A 25,050-nucleotide genomic window follows, 5' to 3' on the forward strand; every position below is an offset into this window, starting at 1 on the left:
AAAGACATTCTCTGAAACGTATGGAGACCTCTCCCTTTCTGTCTTTATTCTAGCTGGCACTTATCTGTGGACATCTAGCTAACCTAAGGCTAAATCCTGTCCAAAGCAGACTGGTCTGCTCTTGTTTTGCTGGAGCACAGGATCTCTGACCCCCAAATTTGGGCTCTCCTACCTCAGGGGAATGGGCATGGCCCTCGGCGGGCGGTGAGTGGTAAGCAGACTTGGGCGTACGGAGTGAGCTGCTGGGGACAGGAATGTTCAGGGGTGGGGATGCTGGGGTTGTGCCTGCTGCTTGCTGGTCTTCCTCCTGGGTGCTGGGGGAGAGCAGAGGGGGTGAAGCCAGCGTGGTGGGTGGCCGGTGCTCGTGCAGGGATGCGGTGAAGGCCAGCCGGCCGCAGTGCATCGCCGGCTGCTCACTGCCTACCCGCAGCAAAGCCATCACGGCACCGTAGCAGTACCAGTCCTCATCCTTCCCAGGAGAGAGCTTCATCCGGGGCTGATTTGTGCGGGGATAGATGGCAAAGAAGGCTTCGCCCACTTGCCTGCTCCTCCTCATCCTCTCTGCCTTCCCAGGGAAGTGCAGGGCCTCGACACGGAGCCGCACGTCATGGTTCTTGTCATTCTTGCAGAAACCTGATGGGAGTGGTAAGGGGGTGAAGTCTTGCTTAGGAGGTCCCAGGAGCATCTCCTGGGCTCATCCATCAGCTGCCCTGGTTAGCTCTGCTCTGTGAACACTAGCAAATGAGTTATCCAGCCTGGATACATCTAGATCTTGGGTAGAGGTGTTTGCATTGGTGGTGGTGTTGGCCCCATTCCCCAAGCTGGGCCTGTGCCATCCACCCCACTCAGCTCAGACAGCTTTGACTTCAGCTCAGGGTTTTGTTGCGGGGCGAAGGTGTGAGCACAGTACAGGGGTTTGCAAGCCTGAGACAGGCTGTAGTTGCTGCAGAGCTGTGCTCCTAGGTCACCTCCCCTGCCAGCCCATCCCCGTGGCATCCAGCCTCTTACCTCTGGGCAGGGTGAAGGTGAATTTCTTCCTCTGGAAGGAGTAGATCTGATTGAGGTCGCTCTGCTCGATGGTGTCAGTGGTGCCGGTGCTGCTCTGGATGACCTCCCCGCTGTTGATGCGGAGCTGGATGCCGGCACCGGAGCCCTGCAGCAGTGGGTTCTCCACAGTGAGCCTCAGGGCATAGCGGCCCCGCCGGTTAAACTGGGCACTGACCACCTCAAACTCAAAATCTAGGGTCTTCTTCTCAGCCTTCAGCTGGGAGCGCTGCAGGGTCAGGGGGATGCGAGGCTCCCCTGCCTTGCCTGCCATGGGGACAGAGATGGGATCTGGAGAGGGACCCTTCTTGATGGCAGGGACCTCGCAGGTCTCTGTCCCAGAGCAACCCCTCCTGGCAGCCTGGGGCAGGTTTCTCAGCTAAGCCAGCTCTGCTGCTGCTCCCTTTCCCCTCACCAGCAGAGAAAGTGCCTGAGGGTGCCCCTGGGTACGTGTTGGCTTCACATCTCTGCAGGCAGCTTTCAAAGACAGCAAAAAAAGGAAAAGAAATCCCTGTCCCTGAAAAAGCATTGTTCGGTGCCGTGGGGGGATGCTGAGAGCTTTGCTGCCCCTGTGCAATGGCAGAGACAGGGACTCTGAACTCTGGTTTGTTTGCTGGGAAACCAGGTAACTAGATGCAAAGCGGTGGCTGCATTCCAGCAAACAGCCTGGGATATCCAGGGTGGTGCTGAGCAATGCAACATGGACACATGTGCGCGTACAGGGTGTGCTGGAGGGTGTGTGCATCCCTGCAGCGGGGAGTAGGTGGCTCCTTGAGCCCTTTTCTTTGGGAGAGTCACCACAGGGTTTTGTTGGATGTTGCAGAGGCTCCAGGAGATGCTGGTGTTGAGAACAGTGCAAGCCAGTTGCTCCCATTGCTGACCCCCATGGGACAATTCTGCCTCCCGCTGCACCCGTGGACTGTTTGCTGGATCTCCTGCTGATGGGACTGGGCAGCCAAGCCTGCAGCCATGCTTTGGTTTGTCTCTAGGGCGAGTCTTTAGCTGTGTTGGTTTGTGGCACAGGGTTGGGTAAGCCAAAGGAGAAGAGCGGGATGAGCCTGGGGAGCAGTGCTTGGCTGTTAGATCAACTCACAAAAGGGACAAGGGAATCCACGCACCTAATGCTAGTGCCTGGTGACTTTGCAGACAAGCCCAAGGCAGAAAGTGCCCCATGACTTAAAGCGTCTCTACAAAACAAGAAACTGAAATGGTTCTTTACATGTGTGGTTTGGAGATGTGTAATCACCGCCTGCCTGGGAGCTTGCTGGGCTTTGAGCACGAAAGACTTGACCCAGAGCTGCTATTTTGCTTTTGCAGTGAGGGCTGGGGATGTCCTGAGAGCCACAGCTGGGCTGCAGAATGGAAATTTGGGCTGGTGGAGTGCCTGCATGTGGGTCAGGAGCCTTTCAGGGGTGACGTCCTGAGTCAAAGCTGGCTGCAAAGGGGTTTTGGTCCAGGTCTGCTTTCCTCCAGCTCAGCATTACATGGGCTGCTCTTTCCATGTGTGTTTCTGGCTGGTGCAACTGAAGCTGAGCTCCCTGCCTGCTAAACCTGCTGCTGAGCCAGCTGAGCATCTGGAGGTTAGTCCCACCACAGATATTTCAGGACTGACATAAAGGGGGTTGGTGGTCTGGGGTGGGCAGGAGCTGGAATGGCAAAGTCTAATCCTCACCAGGAGCCCCCTGCCCTGTCATATCTCATTGCCCCATTGCTGCTGAGAATAGCACGTTCCCACAGCTTTCGGGATGTTTCCAGTGAAACGTGAGCTGGAGCTGGGCTAGCAGATGGCCCTTCTCTAAGACTGCTCTGCACTCCATATAAAACACCACATTCCAGTCTCTTCACGCTGGTGCAAGTTTGAATCAACAAGATTATCCTCGGGAGGGGCAGCTGGTTGGGGAATAAAACAGTGTCTGAGACCCTGGGGCATAAAACTTGCTTATTTTCTAGTATGGGAGCAGCCCAGGGACCTGCAAAGCATCCAGCCAAGACCTATACCAAAACCGTTGCCTCCAAGAATCCCTTTGACAAGGTACATGGGCCATGGATGGACTCAGTGAAAAATAAATCCTGTTCTCTCACACCTCCCTGTTGCTTTCAGGGAGGTTGTACCTGCTGGTTCTTCCTCAGTTTCTATAGGAGGGAGAGGGGGAAATACAGGCTGAAGTCTTGCCTTGAAATACTAATCCCAAATACAACCTTGGCTGATGCATTTTAACCTCCTGTTGTGGTGAGGGTGCTGCAGAGGTCAGGAGGGAAATGGGTCATAATTCAGGGGGGGATTTTGGACACACAGTTGGGTTTAAAGCAGAAGAAAAGTGTGCTCTGTGGGGTGCTAAGCTTGAGCTGATGAAATGGGTGGGTGTGTGCATGTCATTCCCCTGCCAGTCAAGCCTGTCGGAAAGAGTGCTAATTCTCCAAGGTGCTTGGATATGCTGATGGCTGGATTGCTTCCTTGAGAAGGCTGAGAGCATAAATGCTTTTAATGCTGTTGGAGGAATTGGTGGTTCTTTCCCCCGATGGCTGGAGACTGCTCTGTGCTCCCAAAGCAGAGCTGAGTTGGAGCAAGGTGGTTTCTCCCAGCCGAGAGCCCAGAGATGGCTTGAATTGTGTGTGTGATGCTGCTCTGAGCTGTTTCACCTACAAAATCGTGGCAACCTGGGATGCTAGTCTCATCTGGAGGTGTCATTGTCATGCTTATGTGCAACTGGGACTTTCTCCACCCTGCCTTGCATGCCCATACCGTGATGGGGACCTTGAGCCACTGAGCTGGGCTCTGCTTCCGTGGAGCACAGCAGCAGGAGCAATTACAGTGATCAAATTGGTGTCTGTGTGAAGGATCACACTCTGGACTTCAGCTCCCAAATGCTTCTGAAAGTTTCCTCTGCCTCAATTAAAACCCTGTCAGGCTTTAATGTGGGGAAATGGGAGCTATTTCATCCTTAACTAGCCTGCTTAATTTCCTTCCCGCCCTTGTGCAAACACATTATGGAGCCACTGCTAATGACAATATCATCAAAGACTAATTTTCCCATAATCTAAGGCACAGTTACTCATGCAGCATTTTCCCAGCTGTACCAGAGGTGCACATGCAGCAGGTCTGGAGGTGCCACCTCCAGTGTGTTAACGTGGCACTAGGCACAGCCAAACCTGGGGCTGACCCTCCCTTGCCCACTCCTCAAAAACTAAATACCAATTTCCATGGCTCTATTAGGAATGAGGTTGATTCATAGGATGGTGTGAGGTCTATTTATTTTGGCAGCCTGTGGATTTTTGTTCCGTAAAATGAATGGTGGCTTTTGATGGCTGGAGCTCTGCCTGTGTAATGAGCTCAAGGTTTGGGGTCTGGAAAGCTGTGTAATAGTGATGAGAGCTGAGTGTTTTGGCCAAAGGTGGGTTCCTGCTGTCCTTAGCTCTGTTCCTCCATGTAAAAGTCCTTTCCTTCAGGAAAGGGCCCCCATGGGCACAGAGGCAGTGATTTGCTCGTGGCTGCTGGGTTGTGCCTGAATCTCAATGCTCCAGCACCTTACCCAGTGTTACAAGCTAAAACAGGCTCAGGACATCAATGCATACAGGGAGAGGACACTTCTCTCCCAAATTACTTTTCTGCTCCTGGAGACCTTATCGTGTGGGGCAGAGGCCAAGGATGCATGCAGTGAGGGGCTCATGGCATCGGAGGCTTTCTGTACCCTGCAGCTGGTGCTCAGGACTGGGAGAGGTGTAAGGAGCAGGAAAACCATCCCATCTTCATGCTTATCGAGCACAAGCAGCACCACCTGGGGTTGTCACTGAGCTCCTGGTTCACCTGCACCTTGCAGGGCTCTACCCAGCCTGGTTCCTGCTGCCTGAGAAGAGGGCAGTGAACCTTGGCAAGGTTACCATCAGAGCCTGGGTGGGAGCTGTACATCCAAGGCTTGTGGCTGGTTTCCCAATAGCCATTTTTGAGTTGAAAATGTCAAATTGCTGGAATACCAACTTTTTTGTAGGGCATTAGAGCGCCTTGACGTTTTGGTAGCAACAAAGCCCTTCTAGGGCTGGTGTGGATCTCTCTAATAATCACTTTGCTATGATCAGAGGGACATTGCTGGAATATTTTTGTTGGGGAGGTGGGAGGAAACACCTGTGACTGAATTTCAGCCCCTTCGCTTTCTGCTAGCCCTTTCCCCAGTTCCTCAGCTTTCCTGGGAAGCATCTTTGGGATTCAACAGCAGCATTTCTCATTTAAAAACTATCCTGGAGAGGAAAAAAACCCCCACAAAGTCTGCAGGTCATTTCGTTCAGCATTACCACAAGGTTTTGGCTAAAAATTAAGCTAAATCTTCAACCTTGATTAATTTTCCTTTGCTCCGCTTGCTGTCACATGTGGCCTGTGTGTGTATTTGACCAGATTATATTGGTTTTATTTTTTGTAAACTGCTATCTCCTGGACTATATGTAGCTGGTGGGAAGCATGTGCTGGCCAAGGAGCAGATGGACAAGGGCAGCGTGGTAAAGCTGCCTATTCCTCCCAACTGCCTGCACCCACCCCTGGGGCAAAGCATATCCCAGTTTGCACCCCAAGATATTGTTCATACCTTTCCCACCCCCTTCAGGCTGTTCCCTACTGCTGTGGGGCTGTCACTGTACACCCATGACACTTGCCGTGTGAGCCCCGGGCAGGATCTGGCCGTCTCTGAGGGGTTGTGGGGAGGCTGCTCTGGTGGTGGCATCCTCAGACCAGGGACACTTGTCCAGCTCTCACTGAACCAAAACGTTCCTTCCCTGTTCCCACCCTTCCCAAGTTGCACTGGGTGGGGGGCAAAACCAAAGAAATCTGTAAGATTTGGGCAAAGGATTGGGCTCAACTGATTTACACCAGCAAGGAGCCAGCCCTTTGATGCACCCCAGGAGGAAGCAGAGGCATTTGCATCGCGGGGCGGGGGACAGACAGCAGCATCTTGGTCGCTGGGCTTCCCCTTACATCTCAGCACAGGGGGGTGGAGGGAGCCGCTAAAACCCAACTGAGCCGGCGGAGAGCTGGGGAAGAAGGGGGCTGGGTCGAGCTGCCTCCTCTCCCGAAAATCTCTGCCTAATCAAAGGGAGAGCGGAACACGGGGTTGGTTGTTTTTAATTTTCTAAACCCCAGGGTGGCCCCCAGCCAAGGCCTCCTGGCGATGGAGGGGATAAAGTTCCCTGAGCCACCGCAAGCCTCCGCTCGCTCGCCGGTGCTCTGAACTTTGCCTTCAAGCTTGCATGGCTGCATCCGCGCCAGGCTCCCGCCAGCGGATGCTTTAGACCCCGCTTAGCAAGGCCACGCTTCTCCCGAGACCTCCATCAAGCCAAGCCTCTGGGTGCCTTGCAAGGAGGCCGCTGGTTGGAAGAAGGTAACTTTTCCTTTGTTGTCTTTCCTCATCCCCGCCCCCCCCCCCCCCCTTTTTTGTTGTCGCTTCTCGCAAACTTGGCGTCGCGGGGGAAGCTGGGGTTAAGGAACCCGAGGAGTTGCTTGCTCCAGGTTGTAAATGCAAGCTGCAATCTGCAGCCTGTTTGCTTATGGTGGGGTAAATCGTGCTCTGGGAGTGCAGGAGCCCCCCCCCCCCAACTACTTTAAGCAGGGATTTCGCTTCACTCTTGAGAAGCAATCCCAGCGAGGGCTTTTCCTGGGAGGTGCTCGCTCCCCCTCAGCATCGCAGGAGCAGAAGTTATGGGGTGCTCTGCCTTGAACTCCCCCAGAGTCACTTTCCACACCAAAGGGTGATTTTGTCAGCAGGTTTCAGTGCAATCCTGCAAACTACTGACTTCTCTTTCCCCTGGCTTGCAGGAGGCGCTTCGTGTGCAGCAGGTGCCTTTGCTTTGAAATGGGGAGGGGGGGTGTGGGGGTGTGGTGGGGGTGTGTGTGTGTCAGTAGCCTAAAAATAACCTTAAATAGCCTCCTTGGCTTAGATGTTTAAGCTGCCTTTGCTTTTAAAGTGGAAAAGGGGCTTCTCTGCCTTTCTGGTGAGTGTGTTTATGGTCTCCGTGGTGGATTTATTATCTGCAGGCTCCAGCTCTGCAGAGGAAAGGGTTCTGTGAAGAGCTGGAGGGGCTCCATGGCTCTCCCTGGGGTGGTGGATGTCAGGGTGCAGGAGGGATTTGGGGGAGAAGGGGGGTTGGATCAGATGAGAACTGGCCTTGACATGTCTGAGGAGGGAGGAAATCGCTGTCAGAGCGGGATTAAAAACTTCCTTCAGACCTTTCCCTGCCCCAGGCAGGGGCTTTCCCGAAGGGATGGGGAGAGCCGTGGGCTGGGGCACAGCGAGTTCACCAGCCACTGGGATTCCCGAATCGGCGCACATGTGCAATGAGTTTGGCATTCTCAGTCCCCTGGGACTGAGCCTGTCCAGGGGGAAGTGTGGGCAGCAACATCTTGGAGGTTCCAGCCTCCATCTAGATGGTCCAGAGTGTGCGTGGGCTCCTTGGCACTTGTGTTTGGGGAATTTGGGGACGGCATGGGATTTTCACACTGGAAAAAGCTCTACTTTTCCAGAAAGGTGATCAAAGTCTTCAAAAGCTATGGGCAAGGGCTGGCTGGGGCATCTTTGGTGCTTGGAGGGCTCCAAAGTCACCAGTGGAGGGAAGGGGTGGGACTAGACTGTCCCCTTGTCCTTCCTAGCTGAGAACAAGTGGCTGCAAACCAACATTTCTCATTTGATTTTGAGGCTGGGACACTAAGCTTGATGGACTTTGGGGCTGAAGTTGGCTGGCTCAGCTTGTGCTGATGTGAGACCAAGCTTTGCCTCTCCAAGCGTGAGCTGAAACCACTAAATCCACCTTTGGGAACACCATCATCTCTTTGATGTCCTCCAAAGCCATCCCTGTGCCACCTGGCTTTGCAGGGACCAGCCCAGCAGCCACCAGCGCAGCTCCTGAAATGGCAATTGAATTAGAGGAGATCTTGCTTAAACAACTCTTCCCCCCCTACCCCCCAGCCCAAGGGCTCCCTGAACAATTGTGAAATGAGATCTTTATCATTTTTATTAAAAGCTGTACATAAGGCATCACCATTAGGCTGGATGGGAGGAGGGAAGGGGGGGTAATTCCCTTATGGCTCCCATCTTCCCACCCCCCCACCCCCCCCCCCCCCGCCTTTAATTCATAGTGGTGGGATGCAAAAGCTCCCCGGGGAGTGATGGATAGTGGGAAATTAAGAATATGAAGGAGCTTTATTGAACCCATCCATCTCGGGCGAGGCTGCTGTGATCAAAGGCCCAGCCTGTTTCGGCAGAGGTTACGCGGAGGAGCAAAGAGATCAGGTTTCGGAGGAACCCAGGGCACAGATTGCTCCTGGCTCTGCCCCGGCCAGAGGAGCCAGCGCCCGCCGAGCAGGGTGGAGAGCAGTGGCCTTGCCCTGGCTGGGGATGCTGATCCTGCTGAGGTTTTGGCACATCTGCCTCTCCTCCTCTTTCGAGACATTGGGACTTGCAGCCTGCGCAGGAGTAGCGGGGTTAACTTTTCCCTGTGCCGTGGTTGCATGCCCCTCATTGCGTGCTCCTCCGCAGCTGAAACACCCCAGCAAGGTGTCTCCTCCAGCACAGCACCAGCCCTGCTGGCCAGGGCAATGAGACCCATTGGGGTCCAGGCTTGGATGACCCCATGTCACACCATCACTCATTCAGCCTTGCACATGCCTGGTATGATGTCCAGCAGATGGATTGGAGGCTCTGGAGAGCCTCCTAATTTCTTCAGACTATTCATGAATGATGACCAAGATGCTGCCACCCTGCCTGGTGGACCACAAAAGGAGACCTTCCCCTGGAGTGGGACAGCATCCATCTCATGAGGATGAGTGGGCTGGGCTGGTGGACTTGAAGATCACCTGGTGCTGGGATGGTGTTGACCCACCTTGGTCCCATACTCCCCCGAGAGACAGGGTCTGGGTGTGCATGATACTCTGAGCAAGGATGTTCTGGAAGGGGAGCTGACATGCCACCCAGGGAGACTGTCAGCTTGGTCTCATGACGTTGCCGCCCAGTGCAGATTCAGGCTGCGGCTTGCCCGGTGGGGCTCCCTGAGGGCTGTGTGCACCGTGCCTCTCGCTGAGACTTTTTCTTCTTTCTTTCCTGCTTTTCTGTGGCTGCCGTGTCCCTGAGCGGCTGCAAATCAAGACATTGGCAGCATGGCATCTGCTGGCTCATTCAGAGGTGGATCATACGGGGTAATGCTGCCTGGTTGGGTTGGTGGGTAGGTAGCTCTTGCTTTCTGCTGGTTGCCCTTCTTTGGGTGACCCCACGGGGAAGTGAGAGGGGCACAGGCAATCACATGGTGGCTTTTGGAGCTGGTCCTCCATCTGGATGCTGCTTGGTGGGGGAAAGAGCGTCCCCAGAAGGATGTTGCCCCATGCCAAGGCTGACTAGGCTTGCCTTACCTGCCTAAACCCCAGCCTCAACTTCCAAGCCCTGCCAGCCTTCGGTGACCCCATGTGAGGGGAAAGGGGCCTGAAGATGTGTGTGCGCTGCCATGAACTTTACAGGCTCCTTCTACCTTTTTACAGAGTGCTGCATTCTTGGGGGGTGAGGTCAGAGCTGCTTCCCTGCGCAGGCGAAACCAAGGGATGGCTGGAGAGTCGATGCCTTGAAGCTGGGACGTGCTGGGTGTGTCAAGGATGTGGTCGGGGGTCCATCTGAGCTGGATGCTTGTCTGGGGCTGGTGGGGTCTATCCTTCCTCTGCTGGAGCCTGCGCTGGTGGGCAGTGGGATGGTGGTGGCACCCTGACAAGGACCAATTGCTGGGGGGGAGGGACGACCTCCTTTCTAGCTGAGTTTTGGCCCTCTGGGAAGGGAGATGAAGGTCCCAGGCCTCATGTCCTGACCTAGAGGGACACCTTGGAGGGGACCTAAAACCTGACTGGGGCCGTGATATCCAGTGGAGCATCAGGCATGGGGCAGTGTGGCCATGGTGGCGAGTGCCACTTGTCTGTCTGGAGACAGTGCAGGGCCACAGCCCTGATTTAGAGAATCTCTTTGAAGCTGGCATGCTATATCCATCACGGTCCCTTGTGAACACCAGCTGTACAAACAGCAGCCTGGAGCAAAGCTGCTGGCTCAGTCGTCTGTTTCCTATCCCCTCCCCTCAGAGTCACCGAGTAGCCCTGGGGGGGGTTGGTGATGAGGTGTGCCCAGATCCTGGGCTGGTTCCTGGGGCTTGGGGGCTGCATTGACCATCACCGCCTGGCATTTGGGGATGCCTTTGGGCACGTCATTTAGCACTGCCTTTCTGATAGCGATGGTAGATGAGGCAGCTGCAGCTCGTACAATGTAGCTCTGGGACAGCAGCGGAGGGTGTGGGGCTGTTTGGGCCAAAGTCATCAAAAAATAATGGGGAGAAAGAGAAATGAGAGCTTGTTGCGTCTGGCACCACGACAAATCCTTCTTCCCTTTTATTGCTACAAAGGGAGAGGGGCTGAGGTTTCATCCCAGGGCTGGGGAAGGCTGGATGCTGTATGGGGCATCTGATGGCACAGAGGGACACTGGGGACATGGGTCACAGTGAGATCTTATCCCCACTTTGCCAGCCAGCCAGTGCCTCTGAGCTGAAAACATGACCCTTGCGCTGGTTTTCAAGTCGTTGGCGTAAAAAGCTGTTAAACAACCCAAACAAAGGCTCCAAGTCTATCAGCATCCCGCGGCGGGCAGGGAGCGGCCGGAGGATGATTAGGTGTGCCCTGAGTGCCTGGCTGGGGGAGGGGGGGGGAGCTGGTTCATCCCTTCTCCCTCCCTACGAGTCCAGATAAAAGCTGGATCCTTGGAAGCACAGCTGGATTTTGAAAGCTTCCAGTCCCTCCCAGGGCTGCGGGAGTGACTGGAGAAGATAAAACCTCTTGGCTCAGCACCTCCATCCCTGCATTTCCAAGAGCCCAGGAGAACCCACCTTGGGAAAGCCCAGTTGCTTTCTGCCTCCTGCTGCCTTTTGCCATTCTTTCCAGCCTGTGGAGGGGGGAAGGAGACAGCCATGGCAGCCAACAGCTCCAATGGGATGCATGATGCTCTGCTGGACAACAGCCTTGCCGGCACTGATGACCTCGTTTCTGACTGGTACATCTATGAAACCGTGGAGCCAGCCATGCCACAAGATGAGTAAGTGTCCAGCCCTGCTGGTGAGTGCCACATGTCCCCCTGTCCCTGCTGGGGTCACCCTGGGCAGCTGCCAGTCTCCTGCCTGGCTGCTTTATCCCCTTTCTGTAGAGTAACATCCCCCAAGCAGCAAAGCCAGGATTTGTTCCCAGGTGAGCGGGAGGTGATTAAAAAGGCTTGTTTTGTCCCCCTACAAATACTTCATTTGTTTAGGATGCTTCTAGCAAGAGCTAGGGTAAATCCTGCAGCAGGTATCTCTGCTAGTTACACTCTAGTTTTACTTAGCCTTCCCCAAAAATGCAAAGTCAAGTGCGTGGTGTTAACCTGCTGTCCTGATCGCTCTGAAGCCCCTGGAGCCTTTGCTAGCTTAGAGAGGGCTGCTCTGGCTCCGTGGTTCTGGGTTTGAAGACATCCTCATGACACAGCCTTGCAAATCAGTCCCTTGCCTTAATCCCACCCCAGCTCTCAGCAAGCAGCTGTGCAGGATTTGGCCAGGGGTGAAGAAAGTTGGCAGCACACCCCAATCTACCGGCAGGGAGGCAGGGCTGGGATGTCCAGTCAGGTCCCTGCACAGCATGGTGACCCTGAACAGGTGTTCTACCTGCAAAATAGGGCTGGGAATCCCTGGGCTTGCATGGATGTCTTCCTCCCCCCACCCCAAACTGCTGTATCAGTGCGTCTTGTAAAGCCTGTTCCCTCTCCATCCATGGTGATCCACTCTTTAACTGAGTGTACTCCCAAAAACAGTGCTGTGTTTGCCCCAAGGATGGGACCCCAGGGCCCAACCTAGCAGCAGGGACCTTGCACTTCATGCACTCCTAGCTGAGTACCCTTCCCAAGGACAAGAGAAGTGTTATAGGGAGGGGAAACTGAGGCATGGAGCAGCAGGGCAATTTATCCAAGGTGTCCCACAAGGCTTGAATTTGGGAATCACAAGGCCCATCTATCAACATCTATTGTCTCTCTGTTGACTTAGTCCTCTGTGGGTGGATTTTGCATCACTCAGTTGACTGATACCTAATCCTGAGGACAAGCAGGAGGAGATCCCAGTGGTGACCAGCCCAAAGGGTTCCTCATCCTTAATCTTCTGCATTGTGAAACAGCCTTTGAAATCTCCTTGCCCAGCCGCGGTTTCCCCCAGGAAAGCCCTATTTGCATGATCCACACCTCTGCTAGAAACCTTTGGGGTATTTTCTGGGTGTCCTCCTTTGCAGCAAGCCATGGTCAGTGAAGGGATGGAGACAGCACTGGGGGGTTTGCCAATGTGATGGCTCCTGGATGCTCTGGATTTAGATGCTGGAGCCCTGGTGATACTAAAAAGCATTTTGGTATCCCTGTGCTCTCAGTCTTGCAGGTGGGTGCCCTGGTTTTCCAGAGCCCAGACATTTTTGGACAGCAGGAATTTTCTGGTCTATCCAAGACCAGCTATTGGCAGAAGAAAAAAAGGCAGAAATCAGAGGTTTGCTAATGGCAGCTGGCCCTATAAAGCCTTTTCTGGCAGATCGGTGACAGCCTTGGACATATGGTGCCTGAGAAATCCCAGTTTCACTGTTGGACTCTTCCCTGCAGCCTTTCTCATGCGAGCTTTGCAGCTGGTCTCCTGTCTCTGCCCACCCCAACAAGCACTAGGGGATTTGGGAGGGCACGAGGTCTCGTGTGGAGTTCCCCCCTCCGTGAGTTATGGGACTCAGGCAGGTCAGCTCCCCAGCACAGGGATTTGCTGTCCAAAGTTGGGTGAAGGTGGCTGGGCAAAATCGTGCCTGGCCTTGGGGAGAGGAGGAGGGCTGCAGCAAAGCAGAGATTAAGGGATGTAATGGAGGCCAGAGAGCGAATAAATAAAGCAAAGCCTGGCACGCCTGCTTGGCCGGCCTTGGCTGCCCAGGGGATGCAGCTCTGGGACAGTGTCCTGCATGTACCTACCCTGGGCAGCTGTTGCCTTCACCAACCCCCCAGCTCTGGGGCTGGTCCCTCTGTCATAGAAAAGGTGTGGAAACACCCTACAAGGGGTTTTCAGCCTCCCAGCTGGCATTTAATAAGTGTGGTGCCTTAGGCAGTGAGGAGAACTGCTGCTTTGCAGGCTGCATCCCTTGAAAAGCCAGAACCAGAATGGAAACGGGTGTAAAAGAGGTGAAGGAGGGGTTCATCCTTCCTTGCCGATCTCCTCTTCAGCCTTGGCATCCCTGTACGTGCAGGGAGGTCACCCAGCCCCTGTGGGGATCAGCTTGGGGCCACTCCCGGGTCTTATCTCTTTCACTTGATCATAAAGTCATCTCGTGAGGGTGACTTCATCCCTGGTTATTGACAGTTGTGTAACTCAGCTCTTTGGAGGTTTGCCCCTTCTCAGCATCAGACTGAAATTGCCACCGTCACCATGTGCGTGGCTATTACCCCCAGCATCTCTGCCTTGCCCTTTTGGGACTAACCACACATGATCTTTTTTCCCTCCCTCTTTCTAGCATGTTTCCCAGTGTAATCCCAGACTGCGACCCCACCGTTTCTCCCAGGCTGTATCACATCTGCATGGCACCCATCTCCGTAAGTATCTGCTGAGTCCTGCAAGGTGGGTTATCTGCCCCAATGTCATATTTGCTGTCCTCCACCTTGGGGTTATGCCCATCTACTCTGTAATAGCAGGTCTGGGCTCTTCAACTTGAGCTGGAGTGAGGTTTGAGCTGGAATGCTCTAACAAGGGACTTGCACATCTCCAGACTTTGTTTTGTGGAAGGCTTTGATTTATTTTTATTTTTTCCCAGTACAGTCCCTCTGAGGTGTTTAGAGTCCGTAAATCACCAGAGCAGATTGAGAAGCACCTGTCCCTGCTTCAACCATGGCTGGATTTAGGGTGTTGAGTGGAGATGGTGTCTCCATGGAGGCTCCCATCACATAGCAGCATGTCCAAACCACTCCCAGACGCCTCCCTCCATGTATTTATTGCTCCTTTGATTGGGTTTCTGGCAGCTGGCTGTACTCATGGGCTTGTCCTTGCTGGTGAAACGCAGGCGTCTCCACCGGAGCTGCTGGAACGGCGTCCCAGGACTGCTCAGGTACCCTGGCCCTGCACCCCAGTCCCCAGGGACCCTGGCACCCTGCAGCCAAGTGGGTGGAAGGATGCTGAGGTGCAGTTTGGGATAAACCAGCTCTGGGGCAGAGGATGGTGGGGACAGGGTGCCCATGACCTGGTATCAGGCTCATTCTTTCCTTGACTTGCAGCCCAGCCAACTTTCTGGAAGAGGAAGGCAACCGAGGGCTGGTGGCTGCCGTGTTCGGCATCCTGTTCTCCTCCCTGTGCGTGCTGGTCTTGGACAAGGACCCTCTGCCGCTCATCTCCCACTCCTCCCAGAGCACTCGGGGTAAGGCAAGCACCCTCCTGGCCTGTGGGCACCACAGTCCTCCCCATCCAGAAGGCATGCAGCTTTGGGTGGCACCCTGAGCAGCCTGTTCACCCTGGTCCATACTGAGAGCATTTCCTTCTCTTGCATGTTTTGCTCTCCCTCCTTTCTTCCCATCATCCCATACAGAGTACTGGAAGATCCTGGCTTTGCTCTACTATCCTGCCTTCTACTACCCCCTGATCGCCTGTGCCACCGTCCGTCACAGGGTCAGCTACCTTGTGGGCTGCCTGCTCTCCTGGTGCCACTGCGTGGTCCATATCTGGCAGAAGGTGGATTGTCCCCAGTCGCCGAAGGTATGTGTCCCACAGCCTGGGGAAGGACCGGGGAGGCTAGTGTGGCTCGGGGTTGAAAGTGGCTTTCTCATCACCTCCTTGAAATGACGTTAAGGTGTCACCTGCCCAGGACTAGGCCCTTAGGCTGTGGTGAGGTGGTGTGTGACCTCTCTGCTTCTCCCCAGATATACAGGTACTACTCCACGCTTTCTTATGTCCCCATCATCCTCTGCCTTGTGCTCTTAAGCCTTTGGTATCCAGCCCTGCTCATCAGGAGTTTCACCGGGCAGGAGGAGACCTTGGATAAGGAGGTAATGAAGATCCATAGGGGGGCGCAGGCGTCTGATAGCATGGGAGAACCCCCTTGATGGACCTGCATGGTTTAGGGAGGTCGTCTACCCTGCGGCCAATCTGTCTGCCTTGGGGACCAGGAGAACTGGGGTGCTCCCTGGGCATGTGTTCCCCACTCACTCTGGCACCAGGACCTGCCTCCCCTCCATCCCTATGACGGCACAGGTCGTGGCTCTGTTTATCTCACTGGATTTGAAGAGGGAGTGAAAAAATCCATCTTTGGAGTAAACTCCTTAGTACAAGAGGCTTAAGGCATCAATGCGTCCCGTTCAGGCCGGGACTGGGGTTGCCTTGTTTTCCCGGCAGGCTGGATAATCCCCAGCCCTTTGGGAAATGCCAAGGCTTTGTTGGGAAGAGAGGAGGAAAAACCTACTTCAAAAAAAAAAAGGCAGTCAGCCGAAGCGTGGACTGAAGTGACCCCCAGGCGCTTGCTGGGAGCTGTCTGATGGGAATGAGGGTTTTCAGCTGTCATACCGGTGTGCCTGGTTTTGGGCTGCTTTGTTGATGGGAACAAGGCAGGTTTGTTTCCACCTTTGTGGTGCTGGAAGTTTTGCTGCCAGCATCGCTCCAGTACATTTGTTATCCAAACAAGGGCTGGGAGCCCATCACCCGCATCCTGTATGCAGAGTGCTAGTAACGGGTGGGTGGCCAGGAGTAGCAGAGCAAGGAAGTGGCTGCTGGGTGGGATGCAGATGCCCTATTGAGAGCCCCCCGCCCCCCCCCCCCAAAAGGCAGAGTCACCCCTTCATGCCTGAGCATGTGTGTCTGTCCTCAAATCAAGCAACTAAACTGCTGCTTTCCTTAAGGTTACAGGGCGAGGTTATTACAAGAAGTACCTAAAGGCTGTCCTGTCCAAACGCCCTCGGAAGGGGGGGAGGTAAGGACAACACCGTCCCGTAGCTCTGTCTGATCAGCGAGTGCCTGGGCCCAGCCTGCCTGGCTGCCCGCTGCCTGCAAGGGGGGCAGAGAGGGTCCCTGCTCCTGAGGGACATGCTTTTCACCCCCTTCCTCCTCCTCCAGCTCCACGAAGATAGAAGAGAACCTCCTATCAAGGGTCCAGGTGTATTTACGCTCCTACATCTACACTCCTGAGGAAGGTAGGCTGCGGGCAGGCATGGGCTGTGCTCTTGGCTGCAGCAGCAGCTCGGCAAACAGGCTGCCTCTCCCTCCCTGGGGAGAGCAAATGCCTTTCTTGGCTCCTTCCCCAAAGCATCTGTGCCGTGGCAGCTGCCGCCTGCCGCACGTGCGACGCCTTGGCTTTGCACAAACTGTTGCGGTGTGGGGTGGGGAGCTGTCGTTGTGTGTGTCCCTCCCTCCACCACCATGGGGGCATTGGTGGGCTGATGCAGGGAGATTCAGGCATGGGTTGTGCTAAAATTGCAGCCTGATGCTTGATAAGGCTATGATAAGGGAATGAAATCTACAATAAGTGGATAAAATCCCTGACAGCCCAGGAATGGGGAACTACTCCTCACCTTCTCTGCCTGTGGAAGAAGCAGGGGCTGTCCCAGGAGGTGACACCCCAAGGGACACAGCTCACCACACAGCAGGCACCCAAATGCTGGGACTCAGTGCTGTGGGTGTGTAAAGTTTCATGGGTTTGCGGGAAAGGAGGATCAACTGGAAGAAAACCCATTCAGCTGAAGTACAGAGAAACCTCCCAGCTATTCACCCTTTTGTGATTTCCCTGAGGAAATCCCAATTAATATTTGGCAGCCCTGTTCCCGTGCTCTCCCCGAGGTGTTTGCTTTGGCTGCTGGGTTGGGTGGACCTGCAGCCTGCTCCATTCTTCCCCCGTGTTCCCACATCTCAGCTCCTCCGATACACCTCTCCAATTCTGCCTTACAGGATTCCGGATCCCCCTGAAGCTTGTCCTGTCCATAACCATGGCTGTGATCGCTGTCTACCAGGTGATGCCAATGGTTAAATGCCAAGCAAAGTCCCTTCCCTGCCTTCTTGGCTGTATCCTCTTGAGGCAGAGGAGCCCAAAGGTCATTGCCACACCACAATTTTGGCTATGGGGATGGTATTAACATGCTTCAAGGTATTACCATCCCTTGGCTGAGCTGCAGTAACCGGCCATGTGCTTCCAGGGCTCAGCCAGCCTTAAGTCTTTAAGCTAAGGCGATGGCTCAGCAGTGGGATGCCATGACCCAGGGCTCACGTGGCACTGCTCCCTTGCAGGTGGCCCTGCTGCTCCTGGTAGCCGTTGTCCCCACCATCCAGATCGTGCGGGCAGGAATGACGAAGGACATTGTGGTGCTGTTGGTCCAGTTTGGCTTGGTGCCCTCAGAGAGCCCAGCTGTGCCAGGTGACATGGAGAAGGAGCTCAACACTGTCAAGTACTACCTCTGGTCACTGGAAGGTGGGTTCCCAGCCAGGTTCTGTATACATAGATGATTTTTGGAGGATTTCAGAACTTATCAGAGGGATTTCTAACCAAGAGGATGGTCCAGGAAACTGGCTGGTGATGGGGTGGCTTCCAGGGGGACTTAAAAACCAGCTGCCACAGCCGTGCAGACATGAAAGGCAGCCATGTGAGCCTGGCGCCGTGCCAGGCATCTCCGAGCAGCCGCCACGCGCCAAGACGGCAAGGCAGGGAGAGTCGGTAACGCCGTGCTGCAGATGCTGCTCTTCGGCTGCAGGCTTTGATATGTGCCGGAATCGAGCAGGTGGCCCCCGGCCCCCTGGATGATTGAAAGCCCTGGATGGGGGGTGTAGGGTGTGTGGGGATGGGAGGGGTGCCCCCCTCCCTTCATGGCACTAGCTTGGGGTACTACCAACCCTGGGAGGGGCTTCTTATAGCTTTTTCTGAGTCACCAAGCACCCCACATGTTCTTTGTTTTCCTGACATCTCTATCCCTCCTACTAGACCTCCTTCTCCTGCTCTTGCTTTCCCCCCCAGCACCCCCTTTTCTGAGAGCATCTTCCTGGGCTTTCTCCATTGCGCTGCCTGCTTATCACTGCTTGCTTGATGATTTTCCCAGTGCTGAGCTAGCCTAACTGCTTGTCTTTCCCCTTCCCTTTCACTGTCTCACCAGCTTATGCCCACCTGGGAGATGGAGATCCCTGTATCACAAAGGGGGGAGGGAGAGAAACTGAAGCACGGTGGGTTACACCCATGCCACCCCATAACTCAACCCCCTGCAATGCTCCTGAGATATATTTTACAGTAAGATCCTAAGGCCAGGCTGGATGGGGCTTTGAGCAACCTGGTCTAGTGGGAGGTGTCCCTGCCCATGGCAGGGGGGTTGGAACCGGGTGATCTTTAAGGTCCCTTCCAACCCAAACCATTCTGTGATTCTATGATCATGTTGCTGGGCTGGCTGCAGCCCTGATATAGCCATCTCCCCCTGCTCCTCTGCAGTCTGCTACATCTGCTCGCTGGTGCTGTGCTGCCTGCTGACCTGCGCCATGCTCCTGAGGACGCTGGTGATGCACAGGTACGGTGTCCTTGCTCCTCTGGCCGTGGCCTTGTCACCGAGCCAGGATGCAGCTGGTGTCTCTCCCCAGGAACAACCTGAAGGCGCTCTACCAAGGTGCTGTGCTGGACGTTTTCTATAAAGCCCATATCCTTCGCCCGTCCCGACAAGCCATCGTCTGCTGGATGAGCTTTGCCGCCTTCCAGACTGCTTTTGCCTGCCTGGGTAAAGGGTTTTGAGGGACAAGAGGTGGGAGGATGGGTGGTGGATCCCCACCTTGCACAGCCTACCCTGGGTTTGCAAAGGGATGGCTGTGAGGCTTTTGTTCCTCTTTCCCCAAACACAATCTGTCCTTCTGCAGGAAGGACCATGCTGAACACCAAATGGTTGGGAAGAGAAAAAAAAAGGGGGGGGGGGGGGGGGGAAGTGATGACTTGTTTTGGCTCAAGCCCAAATATTTTGATTTGAGAAGCTGTCGCAGCATCTCGTGCAAAGGACTGTCTGTCTCCTCTGGTCCTGGTCTTCACATCCTGGGTGTTCCTTGATGCATGTCTTCCCCAGCACAGCCTGGGTTTCCCTGACTGGGAGGGCTGACCATCCTGTGGATGGGTGGAGGACATCAAAGCAGGTAGAAATCTTCACCTGACCATGGTTTTGAGATATTTTAAGGCCTCTCTGCCCCATGGGAGGTCACTCTGGGCAGTGTCTGTGGTGATGCATACTGTGGTGCTGACCATATCAGCACCCCAAGGCTACGCAGGAGAGTCAAACTGAGAGTCCAGGGAGGTAATGGAAGGACAGGAGGGACCACCAAGTCTGTTGGTGACCACCCCTCAGGAAAGTGGATTTATTTTGCAGGTAAACTGCAGAGATTAGTGTGGAGGTAGGAGCTGGGGAACACTCCAGGAGCTCCTTGCCTCCCTTTGCCAGCGAGGAGCAACTTTTCTTTGGCCACCCAGTACTTGGTGCATCCCTGTCAGATCTGGCTGCATCTCACTGTTCCCTTGTGAATCTACCTCTTGCTTAAAAACCTTGGTTTTCAAATCATTAAAACAGAGCAGTGGAGGTGAAGAACAAGCTCAAGCACAAGGAACCACAGCCGCTGCTGATCTCTGTGTGATTTATGATTAGGAATCAGAGCTCAGGCTGATTTTTATGATGAAGCATCATAGTTGCAGCCCTGAGTGATGGCTCTTCTCGGTGGGGATAATGTGGAGAGTGATAAGAAAGGCTGAACTTGTAATTAAATCCTGTGCAGAGCATTGTGTTTGGAGCGGGGGAGGCAGGTAAGGATCTTGCAGGCTTTTTATGGGATTAAAATGAGAGACACGCACAGCAACAAGCACGGGTTTGGGGAACAAAAGCAAGAAAAAGAACTGCTTCTCCATCCTCCCACACAATGTTTTCTCTCCCCATGTCTCCCCCCTAGGTCTCCTCATCCAGCAAGTGATTTTCTTCATCTGCTCAGTGGGGTTTACCTTCTTCGTCGTCATCCCGCTCCAGTCTGGCACAAACATGCATCTCTTCAAAATCATTCAGAACATGTGGTGAGTGCTCGCAGCCCTTGGGAAGGGATGGAAGATGCAAGTGGGTGCCACGTGGTCCTGGTGTGTTTTGGGGTACTCTGTCAAGAGGAGGCTCTACCTTGGGCTCTTTCAACTTTGCTGGAGCTTTCTGCTGCCTGGGATGGTGTCTCATGCTTGGGACCCTCTTGGTGTCCAACCTGCCTCTTCTCTCCCACCCAGGCCCTTCTGGTTGACCCTGGTTGTTGCCATCATTGTGCAAAATTTGGCAGCTCACTATCAATTTCTGGAGCAGCATCCCCTCCGGAAGGAGCTCACCAACAGGTATGGGGATGCAGGGGGCCTTCAGGGCATAGTTGTCCCTCCTGAGGTCCAGGACCCCAGGACTGTGTTGGGTTTACAGACTCATGACATCCTCTGTGCTGTGAGCTCAAGGGGGAAAGCCTGTGGGTTTGACGGTTTTGAGTGTTTCCGTGCTCCCAGAGGGCTTTCTTTAGATGCTTTAGAGGGCCGTGATCCCTTTACAGCCTTGATTTCATTGGTGTGAAGCTGGTGAGGTCTATGCCCTGCTCCACCACCCCCATTTGCAAGCCTCAGAGGAAGACCAGACCCCTCAGGATCAGCTGGACTGGTTCAGATGCTGCCTGCAGGTGCGGTCCCTTGCTCAGGCATGGTGTCACTGAATAAGCTGTCTCCTTATGCGGAAGCCTAGGGTGACAGATGGATCTAGGTGTTCTGCTCTGTCCAGCCAAGGCACTTCCACCACCTCCATCACTTGCCCAGCATGGTGGGGAGGCTGCTGTAGGCTCTTCTGGCTCCACAGGAGCTGGTGTCCTCCATCCTAAACCACCAGACCCATGCTATGGCTGGTTTCTGAGTCCTCAGGGAGAAATGGAGACCCTATGTGTGCTGGAGGCCAAGCTTTGAAGTTGTGATGGTGCACCAGGCCGCCTCCACTCCAAGAGGCTGGAAGGGTGTTTACTTCTCTCTATGGGACACAGACAGATGGGGAAAGTGTCTGCCAAGGAGGGGAGGGAAGGGTGGGAGGCTTATTTTGGCAGGAGGTTTCTCTGGCAGGGAAGGGCTGTGCTTCCCGTCCAGTGGTGTTTGTGTTCCTTACTCCTTCTCCTCCACCCGCAGGCGAGCTCTCTACATAGTCACCTACCTGTTCTTCCCCATCAATGTCCTGGTGGGCTTCCTGGCTGGGGTGTGGAGGATGGTCATTTCTGGCCTTTATAACTCTGTCCACTTCTGCCAGCTGGACATCAGCCTGCTGAACCGTGGTGTGGAGACCTTTGACCCAGGTAGGACATGGAGGGGGTATCTCTGCAGCACCTCTGAATATGGGGGCCCTTCTCCCACCACTGAGCTCCTGGGGGACATGGCCTGGAGCTCCTCCATCACCTGGAGCTGCCAGGACTGAGGGTGGCTTCAAACCACCTATGTTCAGAAATGGGCACTTTCGATAACTGGGGCAAGGGACTTGTCCTGATGCTGGCACAATCCTGCTTTTCCATCCATCCCTGAGCGTGGGTGATGCCCTTCTGGGGTCCCTTGGGCTTCACCAGTGGCCCGACCCCATTCCTGTGTGCAGCAGACCCTCACCTCTCCTGTGCTAAAGGCAGCAGGGAGAGGAGACCTTAGCCCTTCCTCTGCTTTTCCTGCTGGGATTTTGGGAGTGGAGCTCATCTCCAGCTCTGAAGGCAAAGCAGCTCTGGCAGGACAGATATGGACCCTGGCAAATAACCCTCCCCTTTGCTCAAGGGCAGGAGGGAGGGGGGAATCATAAAGTCTGGCCCCGCCACACGCATTTACTGTGGGCTGTGTTTCCCCAGGCTACCACACTTACTGCCACTATCTGAAAATCGAGGTCAGCCAGTCCCACCCGGTGATGAAAGCTTTTTGCTTGCTGCTCCTCCAGCTAGCCAGGCCAGAGGGGCTGCCGGGGCTCCGGGCCAGCAATGTGGAAGAAGGTAGGACCTCCCCACCAACAACCCGGAGGGATACACCGCCATCGCTGTGGGGTGTCATCAGGGTCTCCTCTGTGGGTTTGCTGCTCCTCTAGAGATGCTGGTGGTGCCTTGGGATAAAGGGACCATTGAGGGTTGTGGCTCTGGTGCCCTCTTCACTTTTATGCTACCTCTGCTTGGCATGTGATCATCTCCATCCCAGGAGCTGCTCCCATTCCTCTGCCCATGCAAGGGCAGGATGGGACCCCTGTGCTTTTGCCCCAGGGTGTGGATGGCACCTGGGCAGCTCCAGCGAAGGGGAGCTGGAGCTGAAATTGTTCCCCCCTTCCCATGTCCTTTCAGGCATCCAGCTGATGCAGCCCAAGAAGGCACCTCTGAGCAGAGCCAGGTTCAAGCAGAGCCGAGCCCGCTGGTGGCTGGCCTACACACTCCTCAACAACCCCTCACTGACTGCTTGCCGGAAAACTGCCCTCTCTGACCCCACAGCCAATGGAACCCAGCTCAGCACCACCAAGCCCTGACCCCCAGAGAGGCCCCCCACCCCTCTCTGCCTTCCACACACACTCCTGTCCCATCCCATCCCATCCTTGTCTCCTGTTGACTCTCCTCCTGCACTGGCAGGAGTTTTGGGCACCTCTTGCACCTCTCCAGCCTCCAGTCCCTTCCCCAGGGGTGATGGGGGCTGGCTTTTAGCTCTAGGTCCATGCTGAGCCACAACCAAGGTCCAGAGGTGAAGATAATGAGTCACCTCCAAGCCTGACCTGGATGGAGAGGGATTGATGAGCCAAGCTACACCCTTCAGGAATCTCAGAAACCTCTCAGGAGTCACTCCTGCAATGAGCCCACCAGTTCTCAACAGTTGCCTTTCCAACATGTGGCAAGGCAGGCACAATTCCCCAGCACCAGGACAGTAAGGAAAGAGGGAGAAGGTGTGTCTTTGTGTGTGTGGAGGGATCCTCAACCAGACAGAGCATGAGGAACTACCACACCAGCATCTCAGCATGGTCTCCCCCTGGAGAAGGTCCCCACTGCCAAGCCCGTCCTTAGCTTTTCCCTTTCAAGTCTGATTCTGGCTCCCCTTGGGCACCATACCTAACCCTGAGAATTTTTTCCCCAGTTTTGTGAAGGCTAAAATCCCTGTCTGCTCCTGCTCTGGGCTGTGAGGTTGCAGAACCATTTCTCTTCTGCTCCCTGTAACTCACATCCCCCCAGTGCCTCTTACTGTCACCCCCTTTTTTGTTTAAAGCCAGCAGTTCCCAGGGCTGGCGACCCTCCAAGTGAGCTGATCTTGAATCCATAGAAAGCTGTTTTATGCCTCACTTGGATGTGCTGAGTTGGGGAAGGTTAATAAATCACATACCTCATTCCTATGCTCGGGGTGTGCTTGGTCTCTTGGCTGTTCCTGAATAAGCCAGACCTGGCAGGAGGGACATGAGGACCGTTGTAGCTGTATGTCTGGGGGATGGTTGGGACTGACCTTGCTCTCACTGCATGGAGCAGAGGCTTTGCAGTAGAGCTGGTCGATAGGACCAAATCTGCGATTCCCCCTCCCCACCTCAGGGAAATTTAATGCAAAGCTGATCAGTATGCTTTCCCATCAAAATATTTGTCCCCTAAACCATACCTCCCATGAAGAAGGTAGGTGTCCAGGGTCACCTCTTCCCATACTGTGTCTATTGAAAATCCTGCCTTTGGCTGGAAGGATGCCCAGTGCCAGCCTGCCATTGCAGGCAGCAAGCAGGGCTCTTGGTAGATTGTTCTGGTGGTTCCTCACTGTTCCATCTCAACATAATCTCAGATACCTCAGCCTTGCTAAAGCAGGGGCCTTTGAGACTTTGCAGCCCACCCTGCACAGAGCAGGGCTGCTGGGCCATCCCCTGTGCATCTCCCCACAACACTGAACTCCCTGGGCAGGAGCCTGACCCAGCACAGAGAGAGGGGGTCTCTGCCTTCATCTGCTGCCTGCAGGTGCTGCCCCAACAGCCACCCGGTGCGCTTGGATGCTCAAAACCCTGTCACATCCACTGTCCACTAATCAAATATGATTAAAATAGCACTGTTTTAATCGCATTTGATTACTGTCTGGCACATAGTACAATGTCACTGAACTGGGTGACAGCGGCAGCACTGGAGGCAGATCTGAGTCCTTTTCTTTTTAAGACAGCAAGAGCCCAAGGTGCAATTCCTGCTGTTTTGCCAGCTCTGGGCTGTGCGTGCTTGGGTTTGTATGTCTGAGCACAGAAGAGATGCAGTGCTGGAGGGTGCTGGATGTCCTGCGTGAAGGGGTGCCCTAAAGCAAAGGCTGGGCCTTTCCATTGCAGCCCATCCCAACCCATCTCCCGCTGCCGAGGTGCTGGGGCTTTCAAGGCAGCCTTGGTAATCCCTAAAACCTTTAGCAGCTCTGGGCCGTGGGTGGAGCTGGATTTCAGCATCTGTTTACACAGCCCTGCCCGAGGCTTCCTGGAGATGTCTTGGCAGGCGGTGGGCTGGGGCTGAAGTGAGGGATGACAGCCCCGGGAGGAAGACAGGAGGTGGCTTCATTGATTTGCTTGTTTTCTTTCCCTTCTTTGACAGAGGCAGTGTGCCCTGGGGGTGAACTTCTTCACGGTGGCCTCTCACCTCTTTAAACCCCCCAACGCCGGTATGGCCATGGGATAGCTCTGTGTATCCACAGTCCTCCCCACCCAACACCTGAACTGATGGTGAGGTGGTTTGGGGAGCTGATCTGGCTGAAAACAGCTGTTAATGGAAAATTGCCCATGTGGGGAACAGAAATTCAGGTCTGGGTCTTGCTGTGGCTTTGTAAACATGAGGGACAGAGGAGCTGATGCGGGTTGTGGCATCCCAGACTTGCACCAGCTGGTGGGTCAGGATAGTGACGCCAACTGCAATAGCACCTGCAGCATCCAACCCAGGAGCCGCGTGGCAGGGTGCCCTGTTCGTTATGAATGAGTGATGCCTGATATCACTAATAATTTGCCATAAAAGCTT

General features: G+C 54.6%; 2 protein-coding genes across 2 annotated transcripts in view; one reads left to right on the top strand and one right to left on the bottom strand.

Moving 5' to 3' along the window:
• Positions 1-1,318, bottom strand: part of CCDC33 (coiled-coil domain containing 33) — a 43,253-nt gene extending 41,935 nt beyond the window's left edge. Inside the window, exons 1-2 of the mRNA XM_086471329.1 lie at positions 1,009-1,318; positions 173-633 (exon numbers count right to left, since the gene is read on the bottom strand). Coding sequence (XP_086327455.1) covers positions 173-633; positions 1,009-1,318 — 771 coding nt within the window. The remainder of the gene's footprint in view (positions 1-172; positions 634-1,008) is intronic.
• A 9,689-nt stretch (positions 1,319-11,007) lies between these two features.
• Positions 11,008-22,580, top strand: STRA6 (signaling receptor and transporter of retinol STRA6). Its single transcript, XM_086471667.1, has 17 exons — positions 11,008-11,132; positions 13,586-13,664; positions 14,088-14,173; positions 14,340-14,479; positions 14,648-14,814; positions 14,979-15,104; positions 15,951-16,021; positions 16,165-16,241; positions 16,993-17,054; positions 17,329-17,509; positions 18,512-18,587; positions 18,658-18,791; positions 19,996-20,113; positions 20,312-20,413; positions 21,230-21,393; positions 21,925-22,062; positions 22,402-22,580. Exons 1-17 carry the CDS (start codon positions 11,008-11,010, stop codon positions 22,578-22,580), a joined length of 2,025 nt encoding a protein of 674 aa, XP_086327793.1.
• The last annotated feature ends 2,470 nt before the right edge of the window (positions 22,581-25,050 follow it).

The sequence above is a fragment of the Leptosomus discolor genome, chromosome 11 (assembly GCF_034619465.1).
Source record: "Leptosomus discolor isolate bLepDis1 chromosome 11, bLepDis1.hap2, whole genome shotgun sequence".
Classification (NCBI taxonomy): domain Eukaryota; kingdom Metazoa; phylum Chordata; class Aves; order Leptosomiformes; family Leptosomidae; genus Leptosomus; species Leptosomus discolor.